Source organism: Ammodytes marinus, assembly GCF_949987685.1.
Source record: "Ammodytes marinus genome assembly, chromosome: 6".
Classification (NCBI taxonomy): Eukaryota; Metazoa; Chordata; class Actinopteri; order Uranoscopiformes; family Ammodytidae; genus Ammodytes; species Ammodytes marinus.
Window position 1 is genome coordinate 21,002,202 of NC_137235.1, and position 23,887 is coordinate 21,026,088.

The 23,887-nt window shown below is 41.4% G+C and overlaps 1 protein-coding gene across 2 annotated transcripts; it reads left to right on the forward strand.

Moving 5' to 3' along the window:
* The first annotated feature begins 294 nt into the window (after window positions 1-294).
* On the forward strand, window positions 295-19,779 carry LOC307251357 (uncharacterized protein). 2 transcript variants are annotated; one of them, XM_080028705.1, is made up of 6 exons: window positions 295-751; window positions 6,645-6,748; window positions 7,350-7,461; window positions 11,101-11,195; window positions 17,503-17,575; window positions 18,866-19,779. In XM_080028705.1, exons 1-6 carry the CDS (start codon window positions 457-459, stop codon window positions 19,603-19,605), a joined length of 1,419 nt encoding a protein of 472 aa, XP_079884831.1. In that variant the 5' UTR covers window positions 295-456; the 3' UTR covers window positions 19,606-19,779. The 2 variants fall into 2 exon arrangements, with proteins under 2 accessions (XP_079884831.1, XP_079884832.1); XM_080028706.1 differs by lacking the exons at window positions 17,503-17,575; window positions 18,866-19,779 and having other exon boundaries at window positions 11,101-15,695.
* The last annotated feature ends 4,108 nt before the right edge of the window (window positions 19,780-23,887 follow it).

The following is a 23,887-nucleotide window of genomic DNA, read 5'->3' on the forward strand; positions in this document are numbered from 1 at the left end:
CTTTTATCCACTTATTTATTTATTTATTTATTTATTTATTTATTTATTTATTTATTTATTTATCTATCTATCTATCTATCTATCTATCTATCTATTTATTTTCTTGTAAAAAGACCATAGAAAAAGGCATAATACTGTTGTATACTCCGATACAGTTGGTGGCGGTATGCACCAAGAAAGCTATGGTTGCAACCCGCCAATTAAAAAAAAAGGAGAAGAAGACTTTTTCTAAGCGGAAATGACGCCAGATGTTCGCGGTGGGAGCTTGTTGTGAATTATAGTCCATGATAGAGCCCCAGAGGCTAGCTACTTTAGCTTTTAACTACTAAGCAAAAAATGCGTAGGATTTTCACTTTGGATGTAATTCCTTGATAAAACCACCATCATAGCTCACACTTGCTAAAAGACTTATACGTTTTTTTTCCCTAACTCGACGGAGCAGCCAGATAAGGAAACATGTCCAGCCGCCTAGCCTTCCAGACGCAGCTAGCTTCCATCATGGAGGTCCTGGCTAACACTGCGGTGGCGGAGATCTGTAAACTGGTGGACGACGACTATGCCGTGGTGAGTTTACAGATGTCCCAGTGCCAGCGAGAGAACAAGGCGCTCAAGAGGAAGGTGCATCTGCTGGAGCTAAAGATGGCCCGGGGCAACGCAGAACGGAGGCTCCGGGAGAGCGCCATCAACGGCAGCCGACCCAGGGTGCAGGTCCTCGGCAGCGACAGGCTACGAGATTCCGCGCCTTCCACCGGTAAGATGAAAGGAGGAATGCACTACTAGACTGGATCACCGAGTCTAACCATTTCTTACAATTAAAACACTGTTTCTTTTTAATACAGTAGCCTAGATATAAAGCTAACAGATGGGAGACAAAATACTAAGAAAATACAACAACATTTAAAAGTTAAAACACCGATCAAAGCGGGTCGGAGAGGGACAGCTCGCTTATATCTGGCGAGTGTTTCTCAGGCCCCCAGGAGCAGTGCCTTCTTCTGCAATCCAGCAGTGCTCAGTGGCCAAGCCTGGTATTGCAGCTCTTTTGGCCGGCTGTGGACGAGTCTGTAAATTCATACGAGCCCAGAAGCAGATTTCCCCGTTCACTCCAATACAAGCCAAGTGCCCCTGACTCCAGCTCGCAGAGGGGCCAAATGTGGGTTGGGCTAAACGTTTAACTCCGCGCGGGCGCCATCTGGTGGCGGAGATCCGGTAGCACTTTGTTGTGTAGAATATAACGATAATATTATACATATTATATAAAATGTAGGTTTTTAATATTACTATATATGCTAATTTCATAGTTAAATGTATGTTTTTCAAGGGGACACTGTGAGCACCCCCAGACCCACTTTCACTCACTCTAACTCGGCCACATCCATAACGCCACGCTCATTAGCCTCTTCCAGGCCGGCCTCCGGCCATGTGCCTGAACCCAGCCCCGCCAACAGTGACTCTTGGTCGGCCAAACTTCATCCAGAACGCCCCGCTGTTTCACAACCTCCGGCTCCCGGCCGTACGCCTCAACCCAGCCCCGCCAACAGTGACTTTTCGTCGGTGTTGGTCAGTCCCAGGCCGGCCATGAGCCTCCGGATCATCACTATATGTTCCCACAGCCTGTTGGTCCCACCAGAGCCCTATGTTTTCCCGCCAAGTGACTCTGGGTCGGCCGCAGTTCATTCAGAACTGCCCGCTGGTTCACAACCTACAGTCATGCTATGTGCCTCGCAAATCACACAACACGTTGATTGTGTTCAGTAAACATGTTTATTTATCTATATTTATAAATAGCAGACGTTCATTCAGGTCGCGTTGACTTAGCGTGAGCTCATGGAGTGAGACGGGGGTCTCTATTTCACTGCTTGTCTCGCTTTCTTTCTCTCCACTCTGCACTCCCTTTCTGACAGCTAGATAAAAGCTATTGCCGATCCTCCCATCAATCGCAGATAGTAGCATACGTTTCCTTCGCCAATCCGTACAACCCTAATACCCGCGGTTTATTAACCTGAACGCCTGCAATACTGTATGAAGAAAAAATTACTTTGCGCAAATTACCGCAGGTCCCGTGAGCATGGATGTAAATCTACAGTTGGCTAGGCCAACATACACATACGATTTTGAAATTGCAAAAACCTCCCTTGACCTGTGGAACCAATTTTTAGATAGTTTCTGCCATAAGTTCTGAAAAAGAAAGTTAATGGACTAAGTTTGTTATTTATTGAATAAGGAATTAAAATATGAAGAACGTTCGGATTATTCTTCCCCATAAAAGATCCAATTTTTAATTTAGCCCAATTAAAATATTGTATGCTGCACCTAACACATATTTTCTAAATTGATTAAACTGTTCTTGTTACTCGATTTAATTAGAAAATGTAAACCAATTGATACAGTTCTATAGCCTAATTGGTTGAAAAGGTGGTAATGATGGGTTTTCAGGTTGCCTTTACAGTGATCTCTTATATTTATTTCATGATAAATGCAGGGGAACATTGTCTTCATTCAGACTGCTGAATTTTTTTTATTTTCTGTAATTAGACAGCAGTTATTAGCTTAGCTATAGTGCATTGAATATTTGTTAGTCATATTTAATGCAACCCTTTAGGGAGTATACTGTAGTGTAGTTTGTCGATTTCTGTTACCGCGGTATTGGTGTTATTTTTTCATTTTAGAGGTCTTTAAAAGGTCTTAAATGTCTTTAAATTTGAACTTTAAAAATGTGCAGATACCATGAACCCAACCCACATTTAACCCCTCCTCGATCTGCGAGCTGCATTCAGGGCTTACTCAGCGGGAAACGGGAATGTGTCTCTGCAAAAACATTCTGGATATCAATCAAAGGCTCATTCAGATTCAGAAAATTTTATTGTCTGTCGTAACAGAAAATCATCTTTGACGTGGCTCGACATACAAACAGGATAATGTACTGATAGGCATTCATACAACATTGATTTCTGAGAGCACACACAGTGTGTATAGATCATAAAACAAGTATAAATATAAAAAACTGTAAAAATAAACAAGATAAAAGCTGTGGATATGTGTAAAGTGACATTGTTCATTGTTTGTTTAAGCTGTTTATGGCAATGGGTATGAATGAGTTTTTGTGTATATTTTTCTTAGATAGGGGTACTCTATACTGGCGGCCTGATGGCAGAAGTTGGAAGGACTTGTGCAGGGGGTGGGTGGGATCCTGTTTAATGAGGTTGGCTTTCCTTTTAACTGCCTGGCTGTGGAGTACTGATAATTAGGGGGCCAAGCCCGAGTAGGGCTGGGACCGCGTTTTGCAGAGCAACGCGGTTCCCAAGCCCTGCGGGGCAGGGAACCCTATTGTTCTTGTAGGGATTATTATTCCTATTATTATTTTTCTCCGCGAGAAAGTGGTGCTGCAGCCCAAACCGTAAAGGGTTGGGACATGCCACTTGCATAGCTTATCCAGGTCCATCCAAGGAACGCAGACAAATGAATTCAGACATGCCGGCCACTAGGTGGCGCTACAACGGCAGAAAAACGCGTTTGGGGCTATAACTTCAGCACAGAAAGTCCGACAGTCAAAAACTTGACATCCACAGATGCCCACAAGTCAGCTGCATCTTTTGAGATAGGCCACGCCCATTTGCGTATATATACATTTTTCGCTACATCGCAAAAACTGTGTCAGTCACCAAAACATACTCCTCCTAGAGTTTTCGCCCGATTTGGACGAAACCAAAAGCATTATGCTCTACCGACTCCCACGAGCAAAAGTTGGTCAAATAATTTTTCTACGACCATCGGAAGACCAAACGGTAGCGCTTTAAAGATTTGCGAAAATCCGTTAAAAAAAAAAAAAAGAGGGATTTTCTTGAAACTCAAGGGAGACTATCATGGGGCATACCTGAGCCTATGGCCAAAATATGGGAAAGACATTTTTATGTGGGCCGGACTTATTAAAAAAAAGAGTTTTTCAATTTTTTTGCCTGTTTTCGCCATTTTCTAAGTCTTTAGGCGGGAAAATGGGAAAATTCAAAAAAGTGTCTTTACAATGGAGAGGATGACAATTTGATTTTGCTATAACTCCCCAACCGAACATCGCACATTCAAAAACTTGACATCCACTTGTTTGGTACATTGAGCTGCATCTTTCTATCTAACGTAGTTTTGAGAATGTCATCCATAGGGGGCGCCAAAACCACAAAAAGCAAAGGAAACGCGTTTGGGGCTATAACTCCCACACCGAACATCCCACATTCAAAATCTTTACTTCCCCGGATTCCGTGAAGCGAGGGGCCGGCGACGCGGACGACGACGCCCGATCCCGAGTCGCGTGGGAGGCTTGGCCCCCGTTCACAACTGCTTGCAGTTCTAGTTTAATTTGAGTTTTGCCAGTTATTTTGCTTCCTTGATTGCTTTGATTTGTTTTTGACAGAGGTGAGGGTGAACCAGCATGTGATGTTGAACGTGAGTACAGATTCTATGAGTGATTTATAGACAGCTGTTAAAATGTCCTGTCTGACATCAAAGCTCCTGAGTTTCCTCAGCAGGAACAGGCGTTGCTGTGCTTTTTTGTACACAGAGTCTGTGTGCTGGGAGAAGGACAGGTGGGTGTCGATATCTGTGCCCAGGTATCTAAAGGTAGAGACCTGCTCAACTGTCTGCCCATTCAGCCTCAGAGGTTCAAAGAGAGGTTGGGGGGAAGATGTTTGCCTCCCCCCACAACCCAGCTCCTTGGTCTTGGAGATGTTGAGCTCCAAAGAGCTCTCTTTGATCCACAGCATCAGGGTGTTGACCTGTTGATAGTAGGCAGCCAGAGAGGAGTTATCCTTGATGTCGGCCACCAGGGCCATGTCATCTGCATACTTAAAAAGGGAAATGTCACTGTTGTTGTTTGTTATGTTGTTTGTGTAGATGGAAAATAAAATCGGTGATAAAACACAACCCTGGTTAAAATCATGTTCTTGGATTTAAAGCCATTTACCACCACGTGCTGGGACCGGTCCTGCAGGAAGTCTTTTATCCACAGGATGAATGATGGGTTGATTTGTAGATCCAGAAGGCGGTTGCAGAGGGCGGCCGGGTTGACTGTGCTAAAAGCGGAAGAAAAGTCCATGAATAAAATCCGTGTGTGGCAGTGTGGGGAGTCCAGCTGTCTGCAAACGGTGTCCAGGAGAGTCAAACAGGCATCCTCCACCCCACACTTTGTGGGTCAAACTTGTCCACCACCACCACCTCATACTAATAAAATTTAATTTAATAAAAAAAGTTTTCTCCTTTCAAAACGCCACCCCAAGCGTTTTATTAGCCGTTTATTTTCAGTGTTAGCTGAGGTGTGGGGCCTACGACATCTAGCTTACAATGCTAGAGAACGAGAATATTTCTACATCCGGGACGTCTTGAAACATACACTGCGCGTCATGCGCTAGGGGCGTGTTAAGGCTGTTTCACACGGGAGGCGTTTGTCGCGCCTGCTAATGCATTTTCAATGGAGAGGCAAGCAGGCAGAGGGAAGGCTACGCGTTCTGTCAGGCGGCACAACAAGCGGGCGCACTCCCGTGGAATTGTCGCTTCCTTGCTCATCGAACACATGTTGAGAACTGTTTATCTTTTTTGACGTGGCAGTTGAAAAATCAGAATCGCTCTCCTCTGCCCTTCACTTCACACGGGGAGCGCAACGTGACAACGCGAGCGGAATGTCGCCTACTGCCTGAAATGGCCTTTAGGCCGCACCCATGATGGAGAGGAAATTCTATTCTTGATGTTGCTCTGCGCCACTAAGCAGCTTTCATAGGAATGAATAGGCGGCATGTTTTAATATGGTGTCCTTTTAATAATATGTCCATGGTGTTTCCACCGCTGATCCTTTCCTTTAGGTAGGCGTGATATATGACCCTATCCTTTAGGTAGGCGTGGTTCAGCCAGAATATGGGTCAAAGTATCGAGCCGTACTTGGAACAACTGCGTTTCAAGCCATCCGTCTCTCGTTTTTGCCCGGTCAAACCAGCTCCTCCTATATTTATTCCCCCCATATTGTGAGCGTATAACGCTTGTAAATGCACCGAGACGGCACGGCGCGAGCAAATAAATAAAGTTTTGATCTGTCTAAAAGCTTACATCACAGTAACTGTGCCAAACAAGCAGGAGCAGAGCACGCTCGCGTCTTCGGTATTTCTGCCCACCTATTATTCCTATCATCCCGCCCTAATCTAACTGGATAGAACCGGCCCTGCCTATAACTGGATGTCGCTGTACTGTTTCCAGTTTGTTAAGCTTGCCTTGTTTCTAATATACCCTCATTGCCATTTCCAAATTTAAAACCACTTTCTCAGTGTGTTTTAACAACTAGCAGTTTCTCTGTGGCTAAACATGTTGTACTCTCACTTTGATCCGGTATCAGAATACTTGTTGACCATAGACATTGCAAATTATTTTACAGACTGCACATTGATGCTATTCGCATTAAAGACATGTTGTGTCACAACAGTATTTCAAATGAATAATGTCAAGTGCTTGTGCTCCTTTATTCCAGCATTGTACCATATAATAACTAATCAGTGGAAGTCGATGTTCAATTTCTCTCTGGTTTTCTGTTATTTTAGAGATTTTCTACTAACACACATCTCTGTCATTAAAGTGTCACTGCTGATCTTTGAACACTGTGTGTGTGTGTGTAGATGGAGTGTTTGGGCGACAGATGGGGATGTCTCTGTGGACAGGCAGAGCTGCAGCAGGGGATGCAGTGAGCGAGAGGATTGAATCTGACAGCATCCAGAGGAAGGTAAGCTAAGCACAGTTCACCACAGGTTAGCTACTGAGCACCGCCACATAGGAACATAGCCCTAAACTCTTGACGAACTAAGTAACTAACTAAGTCAAGAAGTAAGTAAGGCAAGTCAAATCAACTCTATGGTCAATTTCTGCAATATGTTCCAGACATGCAGAGGATTTCAAAATACGTTTATATCCGACCCACTGTGCAATAAGTACAAAAGGATCTAATAAGATGAGTAATATATAGGATAAATAGTAAATACATTCTAGATAGTTCTACAAGTAAGGCAAAACCAAACAGCATAGACAAATACATTGTAAATGTGCAATATGAAGAACATTATTGACGATATGTGCAATATACAGTAAATTAAATAAATTCAAAATGTACAGTATGGAGTCATGACAATGGGTAGACAGAGTATAAATAGATAAATGTAAAAAGCACTGATTTTAAGTAGGAAAGTCTCCCTGAGAGTCTTTTATGAAGTGCTAAGTAAGTAACTAACTTAACTCGGTAAACAGCGGCTGTTTGTACTTGGAAGCTACATGAATATGAAACTGGTGTGTGCTGAGTGAGTGAGTGAACAACCCTCCTTGTTGTCCAGTCTGCAGATGCCGAGCTGGTGGAGCCAGAGACAGTGCTGCTGGTCAAAGAAGAGACACACATGTTACATGCTGAAGAGACAGAGGACGACGTACCTCTTATAGGAGATGACGGTGAGAACAGACAAAGCACTGACGCATGTGTGTTGAAGTGGCGTGTGTACTTTAGAAAAAAAATATTGACCCACATGAAAAACAGTTGTGAATACTGCCACTGAATGCTTAGTCAGATTCATGTTCAATTAACTAGCACTTGAATATTTCGCTCATGGTCAGAGTATTAGTAACGGTGACATGTGAATGTTTACTGTGACTTTGAAGGAGCTTAAGCAAGTCTTGACAAAATGACTATGATGATGTCATCAGGGTAATCTGGCCTCTGAGACTACACATGAATAACAATGTTGTTACAAACTCAACTGCTGCATTGAGTAAGAAAGCCATTTGGGTTTTTAAAAAATCAATCAAGGGCGACAGGAAATTATTAGAGAATGAACAGTATTTGTGCTAAAAAGAGCCTGAAACAGCATTTTGGTATTAACCATGTAAGCTATAATTGGTGACTAATATGAACAATAGTTGATTCATCTACAGCAGTGTTTACCACAGAATTCTGTAAAACTGTTGCGGGGGACCTCTAGGGGGGGTCCGGGAGAAAATTTGATACCTGTCAAACTGTCAAACTATAATGCATCACTCTGGTGCACTTTGAGAGGAAAAGTAAGGGCTGTGTGTGCGGTTTAGTACTATTTTCTGGAATCATTTGGAGACACTGGGTCACATAATGTAGAAGCTATTGAAGAAAAAGTTATTAGGGCTGTCAAACGATAACAACTTTCTTTTTTTTAACATTGTATTTATTGAGTTTTTCAGGTTGTATACAGGGGAGAAAAGCAAAATGCATGTTAAGTTCAGGAAAGTTAGGATAATAACGGATCAACTTAATTATACATGGCATCTGCTAGGTTCTGCTATGTGGCATAAGCCGTACAACATATCTCCTTCATTTACAGCATCAATTATGTGTTGTATAGGCAAAGACGATTACAATTTTTATGAAGATTAATCATAGGGTAGCTGTGGATTAATCACGATTAATTCTACCATTCGAAATATGCTCGAAAAATTTTAATTTTCTTTGCATATTATTGTAGGAACGGAACGATAAATGACAGAAGGTGGATATATACATTTAAAATGTTTTTTTTTTATTAATTGAGAAAAATTCTGCGCGTGCGTTAAAAAAATGTATGCATTAATTCCAGAAATTAATCACCCTGCGTTAACGCGTTCATTTTGACAGCCCTATTTTTTATTAAATATTTGTTTTAAATATCAACCAAAAATAAGTGTGCTTCATTACATACCTTACATACCTTATAATCTTTAGGTTTTCAAAATAATCACAGACTATGAAGGCTGTTTTGGATTTGCGGTTTCAGTTTTGGATTTGGGAATAATTTCTCAGTGGTCCCGGGGAAAGAGTTATTTTCTTCATTGTGTTCTGTAAACCTGCTGTAACTGTTTATTCTTTAATGCCAGCAGTGGACTTGACTCGGAGTAGCGTCAACCATGTTTTTGAAACTTGCGTTGCAGGAAGATCTTTGCGACACTGACAGCGCTTTTCATTGGTCAATGAGAACAGCATTCTCGTAGTGGCAACACTAATACAGGGCTTCTCACTGGTCAACGAGAAAGGCATTCCAGACAGGCAGAGGGAGAAAGAAGCAGCAGTCAGAGCTGCACAGTTTCATTATAGGCTAATAAAATAATCGCTCTGACGTTGATTTTCAAAAATACGGAACAAAGTAGCCGGGCGGGCTTCCCAAGTAGAGCCTATGGCCCTCATTTATCAAACTTGCGTGGAAACTGGTGCAGATTCTGGCGCAAATACCTCCCTACGCCAGGTATCGCGTGGGATTTATCAAACAGTCGTATCTCGCCAATCTCGGCGTATGCCAGGCCATTATTGATAAATGCGGCGGCTGAAAACAATCGTATCACGCCCCTATATTTTCTCAGTTTAGAGGCCTCGCCCAGAGGTTTTACGACATGGATATGCGCATTACGGCACAGAAGAGGAACTTCTCTGAAGTAGAAATTGACAAAATAACAGCGAAAAAAAAAAAAAAAAGGAGTTTCATTTCGGAGCATTACAAGCGACATCAAAGAACGACAGAAGGCAGCAGTTAGGAAGGAAATAACTCCTGCGGTCAACAGCGTTGATGTTGACAACAAACGATCTCCAGCGCTCAAATGCTATAAAACAGCATATACAATTATATGTCGCCATTTCTTTACATAGATGAAATAAAAGTGGTCTGACTCAAAAATCGCCACTAAATAAAGGGTGTTGCTGTTCTGAAATGCAACCAACGTGCGGGCATAATATAAGTGGTAGAGGAGAAAAAGACGCACCAACTGTCCGATAATGGTCCCCATAAAATAAATACACGTCTACAGAGATTTGAATGATTAAAATGTATTGGCCCTTTTAGATAGCACTACTCAAAAGGGGTTTAAAAACTAAAAATAACACATTTTGCATTTTACTGTATAACAGCATGCGCTTGGCACGAGTGGTCAGCCCGGCGGTCAGCTGCACAAGCCGACCCGACAACGATCAGCTGTGAGAGCGCCCACTGTCCTACTGAGCTGCTCCACTAGCAGATTGGAAAAACGTGCCGGTTAACGGTGGAAATAAATCGCTCGCTTAAGCAATCAATGACACATTAAAAGAGGAACTAACATCTAAAAAGTGCGTCAAATAAATAAAATGTTAAGTTGAATGTTGTGCCGTGTATTTTTTTATCATAAAGAGCAGTGTAGGCCTACTACATATTTAATACTTAGGCTAACATTTTGAATGAATGCAGCCCCCGTGCCTCAGTGTCCCCCCAGCTGCTCCAAGTCGAAGATAACTGCCCATGCAGCGCTCCTAAGTGGCCGGTGTGCGCACTATTGAATCAGCTCTCTTACTCAGTTTCACACCATAAGCTGCACAATTTTAAGTGATTAATATCTTTATTTCGGTCTGAGCAAACACTGCATTTGTATTACCTTCTAATATTGTCCAACAAAGTCATCGGCTACCCGGCACAGCCTGCACTGCGAGTCCATGCTGTTTACAAACTTGCGTACACGAGCTGAGAGCTGGCGTGGGATTTGAGCGTATCCTACGCTCACGTCCATATTGATAAATGCCGAGATTTGCGTGGAAATGTACGTACACCCATTTTTCTGGTCTACGCACGGTTGATAAATGAGGGCCAATGTGTGGGAAACACTGCAAGCAATCTCCAGAATCGCTGACTCTATACAGTGCATATGGAAAGTATTCACAGCGCTTCAGTTTTTCCACATTTCGTTATGTTCACAGCCAGGAATAATGCTGGATTACAAGTGATTTCTTAGTTTTTTAATTTTTAAAACATTTGCAAAAATCTCAGACTAACTTTTTTTAAGTTGTCATCATGGGTTTATTATGTGTTATTCCAGCCTGTAACGCAATGTGGAAAGGTGAAGCACTGTGAAGACTTTCCATATGCACTGTATGTTAATGGAAATGAGTCTATGTCTATATATTTTGTATGCAATTTGATTCATGATTAGGGCTGAGAATGTTGTGCTATGGGGATTGGAGTTCATTTGGATGTTTGTTCTGTAAAAAAAAAAATCCAATTAATATATGTTGAAAAAGAAAACCAAATTAAATGTTTCTCCCATTTTTTGTCCCACCCTGTCTCTGTAAAGGAGTGTTGGAGTGTCCAGGACGAAGGGCTCGGCTGGAACACACCCAGGCCCAGAGCAGCAGGAGCAGGCAGGCCGCCAGCAGCAGAGGAGTGGAGGTCAGTGACTCCTCTCCTCTCCTTAAGAGTCCACTCAAAACAGTAAACCCACAGCTGTATGTCGAAGACGGCAGCAATAACTCCCAGTTTGATGTGTTTTGTGACAACGATAAAAGCTCATTGGTTGAGGAGTTTTTTCCCGAGCAGCCGTCGGGGGTAGAAGAAGCTGAAGGAAGGGGGCCATCTTGTTCATACACTATGGCAGCATCTGATTTCCCATCCACCTCTTCAAGTGTTAACGGCTGGACCGGTTACAGCCCCACTGTCCCCCCGGCCCAGCCCTTTAGTCCCAGCAGCAAAGCCCAGCAACGACCTGCCACCAAGGAACGCCTCTTTGCCTGCAGCATCTGTGGCAAGTCTTTTAACCGTCCCAAAAAGGTGGAGATCCATCAGCGCGTCCACACCGGGGAGAAGCCCTTCAGCTGCTCAACATGTGGGAAGACCTTCTCTGAGGCCGGGAACCTGAGGAAACACCAGAGGGTCCACACTGGAGACAAACCTTACAGCTGTGAGCTGTGTGGACTCGGATTTGCCTGGATCAGAAACCTGAAAACACACCAGCAAAAGAGCCACCCCGAAATCTCTAGTGACGTGGAGAGCTGGGAGCAGACCTGAGTTGTCTTCTTATGTGAAGTCTTGTCCCAGAAAAGACTCAATGATAGCAATAGGAAAATACTGAAAATAAGTTGTGCACAGGACCTTCATTACAACTTTATGAACAGATTTCGAAGTGTTTCCAACAGTAGTTAACAACAAATATGTTTTAAAGGTCTGTAACAACGCATTGTGTAATAAAATGTCAAAATGAAATACATTTTCCCTTCATCGTGTAATAACTATGTAATATCTGCCACATTTTAAAATAACCGGCCTGAACGCAATATGTAATAAATTTCTCTGCATTTTGTCATAACCTATTAAATAATGCGGTTTTAATTACAGAAAGCAGGGCTAGCACTTTTCTTTTAAATGAAAATGAAATAATATGGTGTGTAGAGCCCGACCAATTTATCGGCCGGATGATTTAATCAGATTTTTTTTATCAAGCAATTGCGTTAAGTGAAATGTATTGCTGCCCTGGAAGTAGCCTAAATGAATAGCATTAAGGCTATAGCCTATTTACTGCAGCAGCAGCAGCAGGTGTGTTGTAATTCATTGGATTCATTTACACTACATTGACAGTTCCCCCTGGCTGCAACCAATAGCAGACTGTTAATGACTTGCATTAAGATAGAATACTTAATGAAAAAATTTATTATTATTATTTTTTTGGCATTTTCTGCTTTTTTATTAGACAGTTTGGATAGACAGAGATGAAATGGGGCAGAGAAGGGAATGACATGCAGAGAACAACCACGGGCCGGACTCCAACCCGCGATCTGCTGCAACTGAGGACTGAGCCTCTATGGGGGCACTCTAACCACTAAGCCACGAGCGCCCCGCCCCATGTCACTTTAGACATATTTGTAACATATTTTTTTGAAAATATTGGATATAGGCTCTAGAATGGCATGTATTTGATGGTGTGTGTGTTTGCACGCGCACCCACGACTGTTAATTTCTGCTAGAAAGCCGACGTTATGTTGATGTCACTTATTAATCACACACACCTCTGAAATCGTTTGCAGACGTTTGTGTCTGCCCGTCCACTGATCAAAGCAGACAAAGTTTCTCCTGTTGCTTCTGACAGTAACTGCCGCCCGCGACATAGACATGACCGTTAGCAGTTCAAAACATAGCCTAGTGTACTGCTATGTTTGGCCGCACACAGAGCTGATCCTGGGTCAGCTGAGCCACAATGTTAGAGTGACTGTAGTGCAGAGGGGGTGGGATGCGTGGGGCAGGTAATTCTGAAAATGTGTTTATTGTGTTAAAAAAATAAATGCAATAATTCTAGAAATGAATCACCCTGCGTTAACGAGTTAATTTTGACAGCCCTAATTTTTATATATCTATGTTTAAGGGTTCAAAAAAAGTATTATTTACTAAATATATGTTTGGGGGGATTCTAATTCATTCTAATTCTAATTTTCGGGCACTAATATGGTGCATTTTGAAATGATTACTAAATGGGGAGAAGTGTATCACATACTCTGTTTAGACTGTTTATTACTAAATGTTATTACATGATGAAGTGAAATGTTATTACGTAATGCATTGTTTCAAGGACAGATATGCAAAATGCACATTTTCATGTTTTGTCAACATTCACATGGGTCTGTATTGACCGCATGCGTCACCGAAATCCAGCATGTTGTGATTACAGGATACAGGCTTTACATCTTAAAGGTGCACTATGCAGTTTCAGAGGAGGGGGATTTGTTTACATTTGTAGAGCCTGACGTTAGTTTACTAAACATATTTTCTCTACATGTTATTCTTAGTATTAAATAATTCTATCAGCATAAATCAAAATAAAACTATTTTGAGGCACCTGGAACTAAGCATAAGACTAAACTATGTTTGTAAACCAAACTGTGGGCTCTGCTGCTGTAAACAACGGGGAAAAAGTAACTTTTTAGGAAGCTGTATAACTTCAAACAGTGTTCCAGAGGTCCAGGAATCCAATTTGTTATACTTATATTTTTACAAGGGAGGTCATATATAGTTCAGAATTCAAAAGACAGTTAAGTACATACAATTCTTCCCATGTATATACATATTAAGTGCATTAATGACACAAACATCGCTTCTACAATTGCATGAAGTCATGACTCAACTCTTTCATCTATTAGTCTGCCTTTCATTTTACCTTAATCAACTAAAACATTTGAACAAAGGATGTCATACACTCAGTACAATCTACTACGCAGTACAGTTTCCTCAGTAGTTCAGTTAAGGTGGTATTGTAGCAAGGTAATTAAAGTCCGGTCTCCATGAGCTAATGTACCGGACCCATTTTGACCACAATCCCTTACATTTTTCTGATTGCCTTTTTATAGAAAATGTTAGTCTCCATAATGTAAATGTCATAAATACTTTGTTGCCAATCGTCTAATGTTGGAGCATCTGGTTGCGACCACTTCCTAGTCAGGGCTTTCTTTTCTCCAATAAGTAATATCCTTATTAAAGTCAAAATCAAATTTATTTCTATATAGAACATTTAAAAACAACATCAGTTGACCAAAGTGCTGTACAAAACACAATAGAAAACAAACTTATAAGGAATGTCAAAAGCTCTCAACTTGTGTTAAAGGCCAATGCAAAAAAGTGAGTCTTCAGCAACATTTAAAACAGGTTAACTTTACAATTCCAGGTTCCATTCATTCACACACAGTCATACAATATTTGTCAACTGAAGATTGAATGTTCAATGCTATAGTGCCCAAATATATTGTAAGAAAATCAAATGAAATAGCAGTTTGAAATACAGCAGGTCTTCATGAATCTCTCAACAGTAAGATGTCATTTTCGGGCAATCTGAATTTGTGTACCTTAAAAATATATTTGTTGAATTTACACATTGAATTTTGCAGCTTAAATTTCTATTCAGAATGTGTTAACGTTGAAAATGTAAAAATAAAGTTGAAATTGAGTTATTGAAAATGTTAAGAGTTTAATTTAGAGGCAAACAATTCAGATACATTATTTCAATACATAAATAGTCAATGCTATACATTTAATGGCTTTTTATTTTCAAAATCCGATGAGACAGATGTACTTCCATAGAAAACCCAGATATCAGAATCAAAGCATACTGAAAAATAGTGGATCGGTGCAACTCTAATTATAATAGAAATAATGCTTTTAAATAGGCTTGATTACTCGTAACAATAGTATTCCCATTTGTCAGTTCAGTGCATAACAAAATATTAAACAAATCTAACATTAGGAATAAATATCTTATCATTATTATTATTTGTTATAATTGTTGTGATAGCAGCACATTGAATATTCCCCAGTTCATTTTTTTACTTAAATGTTTGTAAAGATGAAGGCAGCAATGCCTCATTTCCTTCTTAGAAACAGCTCAAAATGTGAAAATGTACAATGAAGTTAACAACTTATTTTGGTGTTTGAAAGTAGCCACAATGCGAGAAACACTGTCTTTGAAGCTCAAATTATTCACCAGTCGCAGTGTTGTATAGAATATAGATGTGGCACACAATGTTTTTCAGATGAACATCAAATATTTTTCTCTGGACCTTACAGACGAGATATTTCTCTAAATACACCCCCATAATACCCACAATAATATCGGACTTCAGCCCATCGTTACAGATTAACCCTGGCCCCCCAACTACAAGAAAGACTACAATAGAACAAGCATCAGTCAGGGAGCATTTATTAGTGGTCTGAATATGCTGGAACATCTAGGAAAAACTGCATTCACCTCCATTATATCTAGAAGATTTGAACCTGGTTGTCCAGTGATATGGACACTCATGGGTTATATATTTAATATAAAGGATCAGTACTGGTGTTCATATTCATTCATGGCCAGTATTTAGGTCACTACATCTCTGACAACATTGTAAAGGAGTGTATTGTCATTCTAAATGTAACACATTTCATGTTTTTTATAGTTGAAATATTTCACATTTTGTATGTATTTTAAATATGGAATAAAATAAGCATTTTTTAAACCACTGAAGTCTAATTTCATTTCATACCGAGCATCGTGTCGACAAGACTTTGCATCTCAAAGTTTGACACATTTGATGCACAACAAGTACGAAACAGTTAGTTATCTTGCTCTCTCAAACAATGCATTACAAAAAATGTATACTGAGGGCGTGTTCACACCAGCTTTGTTTAGTGCAGTTGAAACGAACCCTGGAGCGTTTAAGCCGTTGGTGCAGTTCATTTGTGTTGGTTTGAACGCAGTCCGAGACTCTGGTGCGCTTGAAAGAGGTGGTCTCGGGCTGCTTGAAAGTGGTCTCGCACAGCCAGACCAAACAACAGCTTGTAGTAGTATGGTCAATTTAGTTTTGAGTATAGGGGGAAGAAATGGGCTGGCCTGTTTTTATTTATTTAGTCTACAACGAGTCCTTTCAAAATAGTGCAACTTAGTGCAGACCTATTATAAAGGGTGTCATGTGTGCATGCGCCATTTGTGTGCAGCAACATTATGAGCTGGATACTATCAAACCGTATCAAACGCGCATATTCAGTTGTATCCCATTATGAGCGGAGCATAAATGTAACAGGGTTATTCCTCTCTACAATGGATTCATCTCCACTCAAGCAAAGGTGCTCAAAATCTTCTGTTCTCTCCGTATTGTGTTCTTCATGACTGTTTGAATGAAGAGTGTTTCAGTGTTGTGTGTCTGCCCTGCTGTGAAATCAACTTCTGGAAAACTTCCCATTCAACCTCACCATCTACAATTAAGGACACAACATGTTGAGACTGTGGATTCTTACAAATACCTGGGAACAGTCATTGATAAGAACTTACATTTTGACTCAAACACATCTACGATATGCAAGAAGGGCCTGCAGACACTCTACTTTCTGCCAAGAACACCTTCAATGTTGACAAGACACTGATGGTGTTATTTTATAGATCTTTTATCGAGGCCATTTTACCCTTTGGTAAGACTTTACATTAAGTAGACACTCATCAGCATTGATTGATGCTTAACTAATGCCCAGTTCATCCTGAGTTAATGTAGGACTCATGGTGACTCCATCAGTAACTAATCAGAAGTCAGTCTTAATTACAGACTGGGTCTTTAATGATAATTGCTTACCTAAGTCATACATTGCAGGTTAACTCAGACATGTTTCTTAAAATGTATTAATACTATTTATTAATGAATGAATTACTATCACTGAAAACCGTGAATTTGAAGTCCCATATGTCAGCAACCTCAATTCCACTGTACTATTTAAACCTGTTTATCAACATACCAAAAGTCCTGTTTTTAGGATAGGAACATTTCTGCAGGATTCTTTGCAGTCCATGATTCAAATCCAGGAGACAGACATGTGACCAAGTAGCTTTTGCTTCCAGTAGTAGTGACAGATGTAAATTGCTCAGGTATTGATGCATGTATATTTGTTTGCAGTCCAAATATTATAAGATATTCACTGTGCAACTTTCCCACATTATTCAAGCATTAGTGTTTATGTGTGGCCTTTCAGGCAGTATCAAAAGAGAGAACCACAACCATAAGTTACTTAATCGTTAATTAATAGTTATGTGTCCCGCTAAGTAAAGTCACAACATTAACGAAGACGAAGTCGCTGTTTTGAAATTATAGGAAGCAAGTCGAGCTGACCTTGCCTGCTGTGCCCACGGCCCAAACAAAGAACAGCCGAGACTTGACCCATGTCCTCTTTGCTCTTGTGTTTTAACCAGAAGGAGGAGGAGCCAGACGTTGTGCTGGTGAAGGTGGAGGAGGTGGAGCTGGTGACAGGCCTCAGCATACAGGAGGGTGAGTAGACCCAACCACCTATCAATCTCAATCAAACCCTGTGATCCAGTACCCATACTTTCTGCTATTTAGTATGGTAGAACAAGATTTAGGATGTCCCAATTATTGTGGTCAGATTTAGCATGATTGGACAGCCAAAAATCTGGCTGAGAAAAACCCGTGAATATACCGTGGACCCAGACTGACATGAAAATTAGCAGAAGTAGGTAGGCGGGCGGTGCCAGGCTACAGCCACACAGCATATTCACTGAATTAACCAGGAAGCCCATTCTCCTCTCTCACTTTCCCCACGCCTGCTCCGTCTTGTAGAACCCCTGCAGTCATACAGCACCGGCTGCTGCAAAGACATTTTTCTCCTCTGCGTTTCTCAGACTAGCTGTGTACACTGTCCTCCGTGTAGCTGTCAGTGACATCAGGTCTATCTCCAAGCTGATTAGGCTATTGCGACTAAGCATCACGCTTCACGCGTCAATTTTTTGGGGGAATATTCAAAATTGGGAATTATAAGAATTTACTTAAATGTGGTAATATAAATGATCTGTTTCATATCCAAACATACATCTAAACATATAAACACTATGTTTTGTCATAGGCAGACATCCATGCAAAATAATACAATTAAAAAACATTACATTTGAACTGATTTATTTGTAAGTAGAACTTTATCAACACTACTAGTACTCACACTGCTCCAGGTCCAAGCGGTCCTGAGAACGGTTACCTATAGTACATAGATCATCGCGTCGTAATTCCATGAGACAAACGCATTGATTGACACTGTCAAGACACGTCTTTTTGTTTTGAACACACAATATTTTGGGATTGGGTTTTTGTGCATTCTATACTTCGAGTCTATGGTTGTATATTTTTATATTTTCATCTGGCCAAATCTGCTGCAAACATGCTACCTTTTTTTATATTGTCAGTCGACAGGAATAGTCTCATATAAACTTACGGTAGGACAGCTGTCTACTATGCTCGTGCATTTTCACCCGTACCATGCCAAAGCTTACCTCTTTCAACCAGGCCAGGGCCAAGTAAGTGTACCAGCATTCACAGTGGTCAAACCAACTAGACTTTATGCATTGAGTGTGCTTGTGCACGGTACGGATTGCCTTGTGTGAGTGGGCCCCAGACATTGTTTTACAACAGTGGTCCCTCTCAACATGGATAATGAATAAACAGTCCACAAGTTAGAAATAAAAAGCGTTTAAATCCAACTATTATCCTGTTGAATAGATCCAGAGTGTGACAGAGAAATTGACTCGGCGTCTTTCTCTTTGTAACCAGGGTTGGTGGAGTCGAGCACCGATGACTACAGAGCAGCGCTGCCGTTTGATGACACAACACAAAGCTCCACCAATCAGCAATGTGACCTGCAGGTGGCAGGGCGGGGCTTCTCTGAGGTCAGCTATGGCAGCTCTTCACTGTGGACTAATGGGGGGGTTAGTTATTGTCATGACAACAGTCTCCCGGGGCCATCCTCACACTGCGTACCTCTCACCACACCCATTGAACAACAGCCTGGCAGCTCTGGCAGGGGAATGGCTGTTGAGAATTCAGCAGGAAGGGGATTGGCTGTAGAACCTAGAGGCTTCAACAGCTCTGTGTCCTTTCAGCAGCAGCCTCATGTTATCGATCTATCAGAGGAGTCTAACCCCATTCAGGGCTTTGGTCAGACACAGGAGAACCAACACTTCTCACAACCAGGTCACAGTCAGGCTCAGGGGGGTTACAGCAGCGCTGATAGGCAGCAGAAATTCCCCAGGAAGAGGGTTTGCGTGTGTAGGTTCTGCGGTAAAGGCTTCACCTCCCCGGCAAACTTAGAGTCCCACCTGCGCACTCACACAGGAGAGAGGCCATACGGCTGTACTATCTGTGGCAAAAAGTTCTCACAGTTCTGGAACCTGAAGATCCACAGGTACATCCACACTGGGGAGAGACCTTACCGTTGTCCCCTCTGCCCCGAGAAGTTCTCTGATCCCAGCAACCTGAAAAAACACCAAAAGAGACACCACCCAGATACATAGCCACATGCGGTCAGGGACATCTTCAACGTGAACCTAAACATTATTTATTCCTAGCTGTCAAAAACCCATAAGCAAGATAATCAGCACGACTGGCTCACTGACCTGGAACCAAAATAGTTGACAAGGATGGTATATTCTTACCCCAGACCTCAGTCAAAATTGCTCTATTTTTATCCTCAGAATTATTCCAAATTTTCATTGAGAAATTTACGACGGAGAATTAGGGCCACATTGAGGGAAAAGAATAAACAAATTATGAGAATGAAGTTGTAATATTACAAGAAAAAGTCGTAATTTTACAAGAAAGAAATTCCTAATATTATGAGAGAAAAGTTTCAGTGTATTAAAGAAATATCATGATTAAAATGAGGAATGTGTAGCATCTTGTAAAGTTATAACCTACTTCTTTAACAAATTAGTAAATGCTTAATATTTATGGCAAATCGGCACCACGTTATCATAAATTGCTATTACAGTGATTGTTAGCAGTAATATGTTTTTCTGAAATTTTGTATTCAATTTATTTTATCTATAAGTGTTGACTGATTGAGAGTAACTTAACATTGGAAAAAATAAGTATGATATTATTCTACTTTTCCATATTTGCTCCTTCTATGCAACACAACACCTCCTGAACAGGTGTTTCACACTAAAAGTCTGACAGGAACAGGAGGGGCTAACACATTGGAGCTGCTAGAAGGCTTTGAATGTGAAACATCTTTGCAGGTAAAACTGGGTGTCATTTACAGTGGCTTAGTAGTGATTTAACTGTTATATTGTGTTAATCTTGTAACATATTTTAGTTTGCTCTTAAAAATCCTGGACCTTTTATACATATTTATCTTTTTCATATGCAAGTAATGATCTTAAAATATGTTGTTGAAAAAATAAAGTGGAGCTATTATGTAAAAATACAAGCCATTGTAACATATACTGTAAATGTAATACTAGCTTTTTCTATTGTGTCACAATTTTATAAAATCCTGCTCAATGTCATAATTTTGCAATGTAAATCATTAAAGCTTTGTAAAAATTCAAACGTGAATTTGTGTTTTTGTTATACATTGTACATTACAAAATTGTGACACAATATTATCATCGAATCTGTAAATCAAACAGTAGATTGTTTTAATTTATATTGGCCATATTAGCAGATTCCCTTCTACGTGCCTCCCAAGTAGAATTATATTTCACCAAGTCTCATAAGCATAGACTTGCTTTTACCTGACTGACCCCTTTCCACTTGGTGAACATTTCTATTGTCCTCCTCAGGACAAACCATCAGCCAGTGTTGGACGGTGTAATGTTAGCCCCCATCTTGACTTTACTATTTAGAACTTGTCATGAGTAGCAGTTTCCCTATGACAAGTTGCAGAGAAGTATAATGATGCCATATAATGTACAACCCCAATTCTGAAAAGGTTCAAGGTCCAAAATTAGAATGTAATGCACATGACCTGAGGTGGCACTGAATTACAAAATGACATGATTTTATAAAGGATATTACTACATTAGCCATGGAACACTTCAGAAAACCATTTTCGATTAACACAGTTCGTCACTACATCCACAAATGCAAGATAAGACTCTACGATGCAAAGTGAAAGGCGTATATCAACAACATCCACAAATGCAGCACACGTATCTGGGTCTGGGTGCGTCTGAGATGGACTGACACAAAGTGGAACAGTGTGCTGTGGTCGGATGAGTCTACATTTCAAATAGTTTTTGTAAATCATGGACGTTGTGTCCTCCGGGCTGCAGAGGAAAAGGACCATCCAGATTGTTACCAATACAAAGTTGAAAAGCCGGTGTTTGTGATTGTATGGGGGTGGGTTAGTGCCAATGGCATGGGTAACTTGCACATCTGTGAAGGCACCATTAATGCTGAAAAGTACAAGGTGCAAAGTGCCAACCTGTGAGGCACTCTTAAGACAACTGATGTTTAGTGTTATGTGTCGCCTGGACAAGTCCGAGAACCACATCATTGAAGCCCTAGTAAGCCCTCTGAAAAGCTGCTATAGATACACTGCAATAGCCTGTATATCCTATAGGCCAATATACAATTTTATGTATTTTTGTATCTCCTTTTTATACTGTATGTCTGTTAAATGGACCTATGTCTGCAATAAAGCTTTCAGTGAACATGTTTCCACCAGAACAGGCAATGTCAAGGCAGGTTTATACCATACAATGTTGAATAAACATACCTTTTACTAAAATGTGGAGAATTTGACCTGGGACAATGAACAACACTACTAAATATCCATATAAATTTGGTTGTAAGCTGAAAAGTTACACTTTAAAGACACCATTATGACCACAGTCATTGTGGTGTTGATCTCGTCACACAGTTCTCCTGAGGTCTTCCTTCGGTACAGACTAATTTAGAGATGCTTCATTTCATTTGTCCGTCTGAAAGTTTCTTTTTTTACTTCTCCCCTTCGGTTCTGGTGTGAATTGGTGGCATCATGGTGGTCTAAAGTTTACTTTACAGTGCTTGTGTGTAATAGGCCTAACTTGTTTTTTGTAAGGAAAATGACCTAAATCTCTTTATCATGGCTCTATTCTATGTTTTATAGAGTATAATGATGACTTTGTTGATGTTTAATTAGTTTTATGGATATGATAATGGCCAATTCAACAAAAACAACTGAAATACCAAGTGTTCTAATCATTTTGGCCACCACTGTATATCTGATATGAATCTTAGCTTCTTCCAGCCCTCATAGTCCTGTAGCCTGATGAGAGTGAAGTGGATAACACCTTGTCCTTATGCCCCCTCCCCCCCCCCCTCCCCCACAGTCTGCAGCTCCTCAGTCGGCCCCCGGGACGTGCCAGGAGCCCTCCAGTAACACAGCAGCCAGCCCCAACACACAGCACCAGCACAGGACCAACAACAACCCTCTGAGCTCTGAATATTCTCTGTTTGAACTGGAGACATTCTTCACCCGCTGGGGGCCTAATACTAACACTGACCCTGGACTGGCCCCTGATGGCCCTTCATGTTCATTCAACACTAATGACTCAGCAGAGTGCAACCAGACTGAACACCAGCCTCGGTGTGTGCTCCAGCCAGCACAGGGCTCTGCAGTGTGGATGAGTGGAGCACCCGAGCGCTCCAAAGTTCATATTCAGCCTTCAGCATCACAAGGTTGGACATCGTTTTACTTTCTTCATGACTCACAGTTCTGAGGTTTATCACTGATATGAATTTGAACTTCTTCTTACCCCTCATAGTGCTGTAGCCTGATGAGATTAAAGTAGATAACACTTTGTCATATTCCCTCAAGACAACTTTTGCAGATTTGATAAATGCTGCCACAAAAATCATGACATGTTTTTGCCTGCTGTGTCTCGCCTTGGTTGGTGAATGTGGACAGAAAAGCCCTGTATCATGTTTTAGTCTTTCAGAGTGAATGATGTCACTCGTGTGTGCTGACTGCATGTTTTTATCTGCTCCTTGCCATCAGGGCCGTGTGTGTCCGTACCTCGGAGACTACAGGCTCCAACCTCTCAGCCTCCATGGATCAGAACACCAGCCATGATAAGACATGCACCGGCTCATCGGATCAGCAACAGGCTAGCTCAGCAGACACACAGCATTCCCTCTTCACCCACTGCTGTTGGTAACACTCACACTGAGACTGACAAACCCTCTGGTGTCGGCTCGATCTTTATTAGGACTCCGAGCTCCACAGCAGCACCACAGTCAGCTCTACCTGTGAAGGGATCCACAGCAGCGTTTCCCAGCATTGAAGTGGCCGTTGAAGCACAGTATCAAGCCCGCCTTCTGTCCCGCCAAAGCCAGGCTTCTGCCAGTGTTGCGACTCTGGCTGAGCGGCGCAGGAGGAGCTACGTGTGCAGAGCCTGCGGTAAAGCCTTTTCCGGCCTGTCTAACCTAGAGTCCCACGAGAGAGTCCACACGGGGGAGAAGCCGTTCCACTGCCCCACCTGTGGCAAACGCTTCTCAGAGGCCGGGAACCTGAAGAAGCATCAGAGGGTGCACACCGGGGAGAAACCTTTCAGATGTCACACGTGTGGGAAGAGTTTCGCCTGGATATGTAACCTCAGGACACACCAACAGTCTACCACGGGCTGTGGAGGAGGAGGCTCAGGACTAGGCTGATCACACACACTAGACCAAACTGGTAGTGCTAGTAATATAATATTCACATACGCAAATGTGTATTGCCATTTCTTCATTCTTAAAAGGATAGTTCAGTATATTTTGAAGTGAGGTTGCATGAGATACTTATGCATAGTTAGTTGGTTACCTTGG